The 12779-nt window shown below is 42.9% G+C and overlaps 1 protein-coding gene across 1 annotated transcript in view; it reads left to right on the plus strand.

The window, feature by feature from the left end:
- Positions 1-12779, plus strand: part of LOC107123373 (putative bifunctional UDP-N-acetylglucosamine transferase and deubiquitinase ALG13) — a 135387-nt gene that overhangs the window by 36805 nt on the left and 85803 nt on the right. The window contains exons 16-17 of the mRNA XM_015426611.1: positions 1260-1310; positions 2252-2298. Of these exons, the coding sequence (XP_015282097.1) occupies positions 1260-1310; positions 2252-2298 (98 nt within the window). The remainder of the gene's footprint in view (positions 1-1259; positions 1311-2251; positions 2299-12779) is intronic.

Below are 12779 nucleotides of genomic sequence, written 5' to 3' on the forward strand. Positions count from 1 at the left end.
ATGGAGGAGAAATAGAGAGTAAGAAAAGGGGTGCAGAGGGGAGAAATAGTGTGAGAGAGGTAGGGGGTGAGGAGAGGAAGCAAGGGTGTGATGAATGAGATAACCATCCCGCAAGTTTCTTGCGGGTCTCCACTTGTTTTTACTAAAGCTTATGGCCATAATGTTGTTGTCCCCCGCTGCAAATCTAGGGGAAGGCTCTCTCACTTGGACACTGATGCAGGCTGCAGCTGCCCCCAATCAAATACTCAGTTCATGAAGCAAAATTACAAATATACCTGACCCCAAAGTGTTATTTCAGTAAAATAAGTTGGGGTTTAATAGAAAACTAATTATTACATAAACTTCATTTCCCCTCATTTCCTAACCCCCAAAAAACCTTCCCACCCTCCATGGCTTCAAAATCTCTGGAAATTTTACATCTCTGCTTGTGACCCAGTTGTAGTTTCGGCCCTCTTCTGAAGTTCAATAGGCAGGAACTGAATTTGGATGTCATTAAAACATGCCTGACCACGGTCAGATCCAACCTCTCCAGAATTGGCTGTGGTTGGCAAATTAGAACCTCAGATGGTCAAAAGGGCTTCCGATTCCTTTAACTGCCTGTCTCTCCAAAGTGACAGCCTGATTAAAGAGTACTCCTGGGCTGTGGACCTGATTCTTCAGGCATGTGAGTGCCACCCCATCTGTAAAAAGGTTGCGTACCACTACTCATGCCAGTGCCGTCTGACCAAAAGGATGCCCGTTTTGTCTGGGTTCCGTATCAGTTTCTTTGCCCACATTGAGCCCTGCGTGGGCTGAAGATTTTGATTTCTTTCTCTGGGAATGGAGGGGAAAAGAAACTGAGCTGAATTGAGCTGAGTTATGCAATGTGGGAAGAAGGTTTTCAGTTTATCTGTCCAAATCCTGAATCTACTACAACTCGGTTTCACTGGATGAGCTCATTCTAGCCCTGTGAGAGAGAGCAGCAGATTTCTTTCTGATCCTTTTTTAAAAAAAAACCCTTGTATAATTTTATGAACAAGAAATGTTCTTTTTGGTGCTTTTCTGGGAACTGCAAAATGGAACGCTGAATGCTACTTCTGTGCTGGATTCATAAGGCACAACGGTATAAACATTTCATACTTCTCTACTGTAAACTTTTAAAGGATAAATTTATAATTATCTTTCACCCAAATTGAATGCAAAAACCTTTTAACTGGCATATTTTGTAAAGGTGGACTTCTGGTTAAACCTAATGTTTTTTGTTTGTTTTTTTGTTAAAGTATGTGGAAGGGTCCTTTGAAAAATACCTGGAACGGCTTGGAGACCCCAAGGTAAGTCTAAAATATTTTGTCTCCTTTGGAGTTGTCCTGAAGTGTTACAGCTGTAGAGAAATTTGAACGTGTCATATTATTTGCTAAATTTAACCAAAGGCCCAGCTAGTCCAGTGCTCCGTCTCCATTAGAGGTTAGTTAGATGTCCTTAAGAAACCAAAGTGAGGGAATGGCTTGTCCTCTGCAGTTGAAAATTTATGTTGTAGTTGGCTGCTCTTGCTACTGTAGTGATATTTCGGGGTCTGTTCAAGCCAGTGTATTGGAGGGGGTACCATATCATGGATCCTGACATCCTTATAGCCCTCTTGAAATAATATTGAAAGTTCCGTCACTTGAGGTGAGGTTCAAGGGTTGGTGTGGTGGGACACCTGTGAAGGCTCTTAGCCTGCCCTTGATCATAACCCATGTTCTGGGGTTCCAACAGGAATGGGAGGTTGACCAAGAGTGGGGATAATCTGTTATTTCATCCAGAAGAGGCACCTTTCTCAGCGGGAGTAGACTGCCATTCCTTTTGTGCTTCTTGTAGTCCTGACTCTATGGATCAGGCTTAAAAGGGTCAAACTGGGCTCCATTGGCCAGGAGGAGGTGTGATGCTTTCATGAAGAGATGACATGCTTAGTATCGGCCCATTAGAAGGCCTCACACCCATAGTCCCCCAGAGCCTGAGGTGGGCCATCGAGTCAAGTTGCTGTTTACAAGGATATTTCATAAAGGGGAAGATTGTAAAGTGACTAAGAACACTGGTGCTTCTAAGGACTACCTGAGAGAACGTTTTGGGTTGCCTTAAATTAGATGAAATTGTCTAACAAGACAGTTTGTTGAATTGACTTAAACTATTGACACATTCTGTTGGGACCTCTATTAAAAGTGCAAGTTAGTGCAGAACTCTGTTAGACTTCTGATTGCAGAGCACTCCATTAACGCCCCTTCTTTACAAACAGGAAAGTGCTGGACTTCTAGAAATCAGAGCCTTCTCGCTGATCTATAAGTAAGTATTCAACTTTCTAATGTCAAGACTTGAGCTGTTTTGATTATTTAGGGGAAACTTCAAGTGATACTCTAAGTAAGCCCAGTCAAAGATTGCCTGTGTTGCAGGCAGAAAGTTCCAGTTCCAGTCCTTGGCCCCTTCAGTTAAAAAAATCCCAGGTATTGGGAAAGAGACCCTTCTCTGCCTGGGGCTGGTCAAGACAGACTGAACTAGATGTATTTATGTACCCAGTGGTCTGGCACACGAGGCAGCTTCATGGCTCTAGACATCTCTCATCCCTTCAGTTGCCCACACACAGTAAAGTCCTCTCTGCTTGCAGTGCTTAATAGGCATAACATTTATCTCAAACTTTAGCTTTAACATGTGAAAATGAAAGATACTGGGAGTTCCAAACAATCGACTTTAATGAGCATGGACCAGAACAGGCTAGCGAGCTGCACAACTTGGGTTGAGTTGGGATTTATTAAGTTAAATCTTTATCTAGGTTCTGTCCGATCTGTTATGAATTTCTTTCTGATTTGTTATGAAACCCCACCTGGGTTATAGAAATGTCTGGATATATTTATTAAACTAAGTTATGTGCCAATTTTTAATAGTAAGGCTCTCAAGGCAGTGGAGAAGCAAACTGCTACATCAAGTTAATACCTCCCATAAAACCAGCTATATTGCATTAAAATAATAACCATCTGCAGTTCATTTGGAATACAACTCAGCAGTAGATAAAAACATCACAATCTACAGCTAAGCACAATAAAATGGGGGGTGTCATTTGTGGTAGAAAAACTCTAATCTGTGGTCCAGTCAGTAATTTGAAAAGTCATTAAAATGAGGAAGAGAGCCAGCTAAGTGTAAAAAACAGAACACTGAAAGCATGGGAGGAAAAAAAAATCGCTTTGTGCAGATTAGTGAAATATTACCATGTGGGTCATTGCTTGGCACATTGTGGCATAATTGCCAGCGCATGTAAACCCTCTAGCCTGCTTGCTCCACACAGTGCACTATGGTGTGTAGTAGGAATGTTTATGACAAACTTTCCAAACTGAAGATATACACACAAATTGCTGCTTCAGGTTATTACAATGCTTTGATTTCCCAGAATGAGATTACAAATCAGGGATTCTTTGGAATTATGAACTTCCCCTTTCCCCAGACAGTCCATCTTTCCCCCTTAGGTTTGGATGCTTATCAGCAGTGCAGCACATGCTCGTGTTTTTCTTTGACTTTACTGATATCCTAGGCAATGGCCTTCCTTCCTTCCAATTGGATTCTTGTAAGCAAGCAGCACAGAATGCTCCTAGCCAAGTACCTCTGGAGACAAGCTGCAGAGAACTTGCTGCTCGCCTTTGCTTTCTCCTTTGTAGGGGCTGAGTCCTCCCCCCCTCCAAGTATGACAAATGGAGTCACCTTGTTCAGGGGTTCATAGAAGTGGACTCTGTGGTCCAATTTGCTTAAAATTTAGGGTTTCTTTGGTGGACAGAGCGCACTAGCTCCCTTGCAAATTTTGGGGTCATTTGGTTGAAAACCAGCCCTTCTAGCCTCCTTCACCCAAAAAGTCACTCATTTCTTAGTTTATGAAAGAAAACAAAGCACAGACCACAAGGAAGGAAGGATGGCAAGAGCAGAGGTTTTGGAGGAAAGGTTAACCCCCCCCCCCCCCCCCCCCGCCCCCCAGTTAGTCACTCTAAGGGTAGGAAAATGAAATAAATGCAGACAGGTGGAGTTTTTTATGCTTTTCCTCTGATAGGAGTCAGTGGAGAGAACTCAACCTGTGCCAAGATACACCTACTTGGGGGGAGGTCTATAAAATGGAACCCCTTTGTGTGATTTGCTTGAAACTTGGGGGGAAATCTTTAAATTAAGAGGGAGGACTATGTTTTGTGCAAATTTGGTGCCATTATCTTTATAAACAGCTGTCCCAGACTCTCAAGTACATTCTCAATTGAAAGTCACAATTCCAAAGAACCATAGCCTGAAAAAGCACATGGATTTGAATCTCAAACAGGTAATTTCCTACATTAACATAAGCAGTCACAGATAACCCTCCCCCAACCCAATATGCAAAGTATAACAATTGTTTTCTTGGTGCACACACCCGTAGTTTGTAGCAGCTCACTGTACTGAAAAGTTTCTTCTGAAAGGTTGGTGTCCACACTGCTTCCAGGAATGATGGGAGAGCTGGTACATATGGGCAGTGTTCCCTCTAAGCTGAGTTAGTGTGAGCTAGCTCACAGTTTTTTAGCCTCCGGCTCACACATTTTTGTCTTAGCTCAGGAAGGAGGGCTCCAGAGCAAACTAATTGATGCAGTAGTCAAATTGCTCGCTCACAACTTAAATGCCAGTAGCTCACAGAGTAGAATTTTTGCTCACACGACTCCACAGCTTAGAGGGAGCATTGCATATGGGGTGATCAAATTCTCCAGTGACGACTCCGTAGCTTCTTTCCAAGCAGTTCTGTCACCAGTCAAAGCACCTCTGTTGTTTATTTCTCTGGACTTTTTGAAGGGCGAGAGTCTCAGTGAAGATAATTTTAGTGCCACCTTTGTATTAGGTCCAATCTAGTTCTCACACTTTCTTGTAACTTTGGGGGGGGGGGATTTTTCAACTTTCCTCTGTAGTCAACCAAGGTTTTGTGTACAACTCTGGGCCATTCTGGTTTGCTGTCAAAGCTGCAGAGAGTGGCATTCTCCCATTTCCCCATGCATTTTTATTTTCTCTGTGGAAGAGGAGAATTCCGTGCTGGCCTGCTGCAGGAACATTCAGGTGCCTTTAGAAGGCTGACACTGCTACCTTATCTTTTACCAATACTTCTAATTATACCCCCACCCCGCTCATGGTTTTCAGACAATTGGCCCTGTTGCCTTCTGGTAGCCTCTGCTTTTTGTTGAAGCCCAAGTATGTCATGTGACTACCTAGACTGCCCAATCATTTGGATTAGTTACCATTATGGTTCTTTTGGTGTAACAAGATATAAAGCATGTCTTTAGCTCCTGCATATGTTAGTGGCCATTGGACGTAAGAGCAGTGTCTTTATGCTTATACCTACAAGGGCTGTTTGAAGTAGTTTTAGCTTTGCTTTAAACTAAGGTAAAGTGTAAATGTGACGTCAAGTTTCATGTGATGCTCACTCTTGGGGGGGGGGGTCTTCTAAACATCATTCCCCTTACCTATAGCTTAGTGGTTCCCAACCTTTTTCAGGTCACCCCCCCTTGATTCCATAAACTCATTCCTAGTGCCCCCTACCCTATAAAATGCGTTATTCAGAATAGTGGTTTGCACAACCCACTGAGAAGAAGAGAAGAGATTGGATTTATACCCCGCCCTTCACTACCCAAAAGTGTCTCAGAGCGGCTTACAAACTCCTTTCCCTTCCCCTCCCCACAACAGACACCCTGTGAGGGAGGTGGGGCTGAGAGAGCTCTGGCAGAAACTGCTCTTTTCCAAGAACAGCTGTGCCAGAGTTATGGCTTGCCCAAGGTCATCCAGCCAGGGGCAAGTGGAGGGGTGGGGAATCAAACCCGTTTCTCCCAGATTAGAGTCCGCGCACTTAACCACTACACCAAACTGAGGAAAATAATACCAATAAAATTCAAAACAGTAACAATTAATTGCACATTTATTCAACATCCAATTAAAGCCTTTTAGTTTAATTTATTCAACAACATTTATGAACTTGATAGCAGCTTTTCAAATAAATAAATATTTATTTATTTAGTTATTTAGCCAGAATCTTAGATGCCACATTTAGTAACTACTTCAATGTTCAGTAAATTCTTTTTTTTTTTTTTTAATTCTCTTTATTAATTTTCAGAAACATATTAGCAATCAAAGAAAAAACCACACACAAAACAAAAACAAAAAACAAAAACATATATACCTGTTGCAACGCTTATATCCGCTTACCCGAAGTGACATCTTACGGTGATATTAATCTAATCTCTTTCATAACATACTTAAACATTCTCTTCCATTTAAACAAACTTTCCCATAGCAACTCAAAATGTTATTTCTCACCTTTGCTTAGGCAACTGGGGCATCAGCCCCGGTATAAGTTTCCTCATACTGGTATATTATTCCAGTCAAGGTATCTACATAAATCCACATAAATTATCCCTTCTTATTACGCAACACAACATATATTTCAAGCACTACATTGCTTAACTGCTGGCAAAACCGTTTAGATAACTTTTACAGAGAATTAAACAACTTTAAGTATACATATTGCCTTAATCCTTTAAAAGAAAAAAAACCTTATTTTTCAAAACAAACTCCATATACCTGGTACTGCAAACATGTCAGCTAGATACAAGTGGTAGTTTCACTCTTATCAGTAATACTATGACATAACTTTCAAACATAAAATTCCTTGCATAGCCTTTTAACCTATTAACATTGTTTTTTGTAAAGAGAAAAAAAAGGTAGGTTTAATTTAATATAATATTATGATTCTAACCTTTGAGAGTTTCCTTCAAAATTCTATTCATTCTACATTACTATTCCTTCTTTGTTATAACATATTTTATCTAATCCTTTTCACTTTTGTATCCTTCCTGAATTTTATCTAAATACCTGTTTACACTCATTGAGCTGTCATGCAAAACTCTTTTATACAGAACTTTTCCAGAAGTTATCTGACCCACACAATATACCTTGTTGATTAATTTCCTGTTGCAACTTCTTTTTAATTGTCAGTCTCAAATGTCTTAAATCTTTGAATTCGTCATATTTAACTTTCAAATTCTGTCCCTCCCAAGTTGCCAAATCTGGCTGCAGTTTTTTAATTTCTCTGTTCTTGTTCCCGAGAGGGCGTCCCCCTCTGCGTTTGACTAATTTCTTCTTTTTCTCTGCCTGTGGTTTTCTTTGGGCATTCTCTTTTGTTCTTTCTGATTTCACTACTTGTTTCTTACTGTCCTGGTTTTGTGTGGGATCATTTCTTTCCCCCCCTTTCGTGTCTTGAACCTCTTTTTCTTGAGTATCATCTTGTCTGCTTTCATAGCTTTCTTGTGGTTGCTGACGTTGCAAGAGCTTTACTTTCGGTTTGCAAGCATGCGCTTTGAAGATTCTTTATAATGTTTTTGCATGCCTCTTTAGCTGCCTGGCGAACCTGGTCAATCAAATATCTTTTAAATTGTTCCACTGTCAGGCAGCCAAATTCTGCACTTTGAAATTCTATTTGTACCGTTTCTCCAATTGAGGTATCTCTGTTCTCCCCTTCTGTCTCAATTTTTAATCATTAATTCCTTTCCTAGCCACTTGCACTTCCTGTATTTAGAAATACTCAGTGGGGGGCCAATTAATGGGCATTTAACTCAGTTTGTAAAGAAGTCCGTACTCACTCTTCTGTTCCCATTGCATATTCCTTTTGTTTCGAAAGTTAAAAGGGAGGTCGTGGCTTGTGCAGCTTGAAATCCAAGCTGCTCCTCTTCTTGCTTCTGCATCGAGGCTAAACGGCCTCTCCCCCGCTAACCGCCGTTGCGGTGGGGACCGAACAAGCCTCCTGCACCCACTTTCCCTCCAGGAGATTGGGAGGAGTCCAACACAGTTGGCGAAGACGGGGGAGGAACTCCAAAGAAAGCAAAAAAGGTCGGGGAGATCAGGGAGCGTCCTGAAAACACCTGCAGCATCACGCCATTTTCCGGGAAGAGTGTGTTCAGTAAATTCTTAATGCAATGGAAGGGCTTGATGAAGTGACACTAGGTTCCCAACATCTGGTTTAAAGTCACTGAGCAGGAATCTTAAATCACCACATTTAATAATCTGGAGTAAATTTCTTTGTTTGGAGAGAACACCAAAAATATGTTCCACGAAGTATGATGTTGGAAATGCAACAAAGAGCTTCTTAAGCAGGGTCCGTAGTGCTGGATCAGTAACCAAATTTCTCGGTACAATTTCTTAAACTTTGGCTTTAGCTCAATGTAATTTTGTTGCTCAATTAGTTCTTCTCTCCTACCCCTCCTCACCATCTAAAAATGGATTTATCACCCAATCTGGAATTTCCATAGAAAGAAAACCCTCAAACTGCTCAAGATTTATCTTCATGCAACATATCCAAATAATCACAAAAACCTTGCAGATCATCATCTTGTATCCCACCTTTCTCTTCTAGCTCAGACAGGCTTGAAAATTGGTATAGCTCACGACAGCCTATATTGTGTTTGGATGGAGTTAACTTTGAAATAAACATAGAGATGGCAAATTTGGCCTTAATAAGATTAATCCCATTTCATTGCAACTGCAAATTCATGTTATTGAACTTTTCAAATAGTTCTGATGAATCAGCAATGTCATGCCTGATGTCTTTGACTTCATCACTGAGCAAAGCATTCGTTTCTTAAAAAAAAAAACTTCACAACAGTGTCAAAAAGGTCGTAGGAGCATCTCACACAGTTCCCTTTTGATGCCCAATGGATTTCAGTAAGAAATAGCAAATGTTCATAATCATTCTCAACACAGAGCTTTTGTAATAGTTGGTCACTGAGAGCATGGGCTTTAATTTTATTCGTGTGTAATGACTTATGCTGGCAATCACTGAGGTTTTTTTGCAACCAGATATAGGCAATGAATGACACAGTGAATGGTAAAGTCATTTGGCACTTCTTTTCTCAAGTAAGCAACATGCCCATGATAGCAACCATTCAGTGATGGTGCTCTGTCAGTTGCACATGCAAGTATGTTACTAAGTGGAAGAGGTGATTGAGGTCTTTTACTGTCTCTTTGAGGTCTTCTGCAGGTTTCTCACATCTTGTCTGCTGCAGCTTAGCTGGCTTTATTTGGTGCTGCTGCTGTTTTTCAGGCTTCTTGTGTTCCTGAAGATCTGTGGAGGCTGCAGCTCTCTTGAGGCAGCTCCTCAGAGATGCCAACCTCCATGTGGGGCCTGGAGCTCACCTGGAATTTTAACAGGCAACATAGATCAGTTCCCCTGAAAATAATGGCTGCTTTGGGTGTTGTTGTTTTTTTTTTTTAAATTAAGTTCACAAAAAAAGCAATCCAAAAGTAAAGCTATTATAACATTGACTGGTAGATACTCCCAGAAAACCTAGGCTCAACCTAAATTTTCGTTCAGTTTTCATACACCCACATAGCTCATATTGACACGTGTTTACAATAACCTTGCAATTTTAACCAGATTCTATAATCATTTCTACATCACTCGGTCTCAGAAACCCAATAACTGGCTTCCAGATTTCATCATAATCGCAGGGTGAAAAAGACAACTGGGAACCAACAAAAAAAAGAATTGTTTACTGTTTTCCCCATGATATAAGCATCCCAAAGTTTATCAAACCAGGTATTTATGGAAGGCCTGTTAGGATTTTTCCTATTGGCTGCAATCCATATTGAGACCAAGGAACATTGACTCTTTCCATTGAATAATTCAGACATAAATCAAAAAGAAAAAGGTCTGGAGGCATAGTGAGAGAAATGTCTACCATTTCAACTGTGCCTCAAAAGGACTGGATCATTGGACAAGACTACCATAGACATAAGGGGGATCCTCAGTGATTACACCCTTTCCATCAAAGTGAACTATAAGAGGATCCAATTTTATTACGTTTGGTTGGGCAGAGATACCAATTAGAGATTGTCTTATAAAACTGACGCTTTAAAGGAACTATAGATGATTTGGTAGAAGGAGAGTTCCATATTTTCTGCCATTCTTCAGGAGTTAAAGTCTATTTTAATTCTTTCTCTGAAACCTTAGTATAAGTATCTTGTATCTTGGAGGTTCTTATAAATTTTAGACAGTAAACCTTTGGTTTCTTCCTCTGTGTTTCTGAGAATTTCTTCAAACCTTATTAATGGCCAAAGAAGATGACCATCTTTTTAAAACTGCATTATGAAATTTTGGATTTGAGAGTTCTGAAACCAGTTAATTTGATGACCTAATTTGTTCTCTACCATATTTTTAGAAATAATACTGCCAAGAGAATGGCTGCTTTGGAAGGTGGACTCTGTGACATTGTACCCCACTGAGGTTCATTCCTGAGCTTCACCCCCGAATCTTCAGGTATTTCCCAGCCTGGAGTTGGGAACCTTAGTCCCATGTCACTCTTGCTCTGCTCTGGGGCCCAGATGGCTTCTGTCTCCCTTTTTCTCCTCAGAATTCCCTCTTTCCCCTCAGAACTCTTGTTTCTTCCCTCAGCCCTCTCCTTTGGCTTCTTCTGAGGGACAAAATACCTTTCCCCCTCAGACTCCAACAGAGGTCCAAAATACACAGGGCCACACTTATATAACCTAGAAATAATAATACTGGGTGGCCTGCGACAAAAACAACACTTATATAGGTAAAAAGTGCTCTTCATAATCAACAGGTTCAGTAACCAGGAACACAGGAAAATAAATACCACATTCAGTGCTATTATGTAGGGTTACCATTTTTTGAAAAGCAAAAAAGAGGACACGTTTCCTGACTGACTACTTCACACAACTGATCACGATGACAAATCTCATGTTAGATACCCCTACTCTTTAAGCAGAAGCTTTCCTTCACTGGCCGACTGTAGGGCAGAATAGGCTCAGCCTCTCAACCCTAAAGGAGGATGTTTTCATCAGTGTTTTTTTTTTAAGAGTCCAGAAGAGGACGGACCTCCAAAAAAAGAGGGCATGTCCTCTAAAAAGAGGACATCTGGTAACCCTATATTAAGGGCTTAGCAGTAAAAACTTGGGGAAATGACAGAGACAAAAATACACACGGTGATGACAGTTTCTCAGAACACAGTTAGCTGGTCTGGCTAGACCTCTGGTGGTGGATCTATATACCATTAGCCACATGTAGCCATTATCTGCAGATAGCTAAATCTGTGGATCAGGGATACGTGGAGGCTAAGCAGGTCTTTCTGCATATGCAGACAATGCGCTTACTTCTTCTGCGGCAGCTGACACCGGGAGCTGCTCTGGGGCAGCCGCAGTGGTGGGTGCACACTGGGAGCTGATCTGGGCACAGCTGCAGCAGCAATACATGCCAGGAGCCACTTGGGGTCCAGGTGCAGTGGTAACTCACGCCAGGAGCTGCTTAGGACCTGGCTGCAGTGGTGGCAGCAGCAACCACTCAGGGCTCAGAACGGCTCCCAGAAACCACTGCAGCTGGGCCCTGAGGTGCGTGGTTGAAGGAGAGCAATGGGGGAGGTGATTTCCCCCTGTGAGTTTTGTGGGCAGCTCCTTTGCAGGGGCCGGGTGATCTTCAGCGGCCATTGGTGCCTTGCCAGCAGCTCTCCTCGGGGGTAGGCGGAGGCTGTCAATGCTCACCTGGGTGCGCACCTGCTTCCCACCACAGCCATGAAGAAGCAGCCCTCAGGCGGCAGGGCTCTGCTGGTAGTCTCCTCGCAGGGGAGGCAGGGTCATCGCCCAGCGGCTGTTGGACAGCCCAGGGCTCCATGCTGAGCCCAGCAGCAGCTGCCAGAGAGCCCAGGGGCCACGCTGAGCTATGTGAGAGAGTGGGGAGGGGGAAATGGACCCCCCCCAAGTCTCACAGGCCACCATTTGTTTAGTAAAAATACAGATAGTTTCCATCAGATTGCAGCATTATGCAGAGGCAGAAACTTGGAGTGCCATTTGCCAGCATCTAGGCTCTAGCTTGGTCAATTGTACAGTGAACAACATGGTTGAAGGGGCCCACCTCCATCAGTTCCCATGCCTCTTTTCAATTCTCTAGGTAATCCCCCCCAGGTGATGGTACTAGGGCCGCTAAGTTCCCCCGGGGGACGGAAACCCCCCCGCCCCAGAGGCCCATTCCCCGACGCCGGGGAATCGGGCCCCGGGGGGAACCCCGCCCCAGCGTGCGCATCACAGGGAAGTGACGTTATGACGCCGGGCACAGGGCCACGGCCATACAAGGGAAAACTCTATGGTTTTCCCTTGTATGGTCGAGGCCCCGCCCCCAGCGTGCCCGGCGTCATAACGTCACTTCCCTGTGACGTGCATGCGGCGCGCGCTTCACGCACGTGCACACACATCGACCCAGGAGTCCCCCGCCGGCAAGGTAAGTCCGACTTGGCAACCCTAGATGGTACCCCCAGACCGGTAGCTACAGTGGGGCATTTCAGGGCCACACCCTCAATTTACAGCCACGCCCCACAAGTTTACATCACAGGAAACATGTACCACCCACTTTGGGAACCACTGCTATAGCTGCTTTTTTTGGGGGGGGGCAGACTAGCGATTGTGAGTGGCACACATTTTAGCAGAATAACTGCTGAAGAGGAAAGGGTTAAAACTGGAACTGCATTTGAAAAAAAGACAGTAAGGTTGGAGGGAAGCCCCCTACTGAGCTTTGCATGGAGTTTAATCCTTAGAAATGCTACACAAACATGGTTGGAAAACAACCCTTGTATGATGGTAAGCTATTTTTTTTGGTCTGTAAAAAGACGTTCCTAAAAAAAAAATAGAAGCACTATTTTGCTGTACTCAAATGCTAAAAGCTTGTGAACTGTTCTGTGTCATTTTGGGGGTGGGTTTCGCTTGCTGCGGGTGATCCTTGAAATGCA

Source organism: Gekko japonicus, unplaced genomic scaffold (genome assembly GCF_001447785.1).
Source record: "Gekko japonicus isolate JY-2015 unplaced genomic scaffold, Gekko_japonicus_V1.1 scaffold1828, whole genome shotgun sequence".
NCBI classification, from domain to species: domain Eukaryota; kingdom Metazoa; phylum Chordata; class Lepidosauria; order Squamata; family Gekkonidae; genus Gekko; species Gekko japonicus.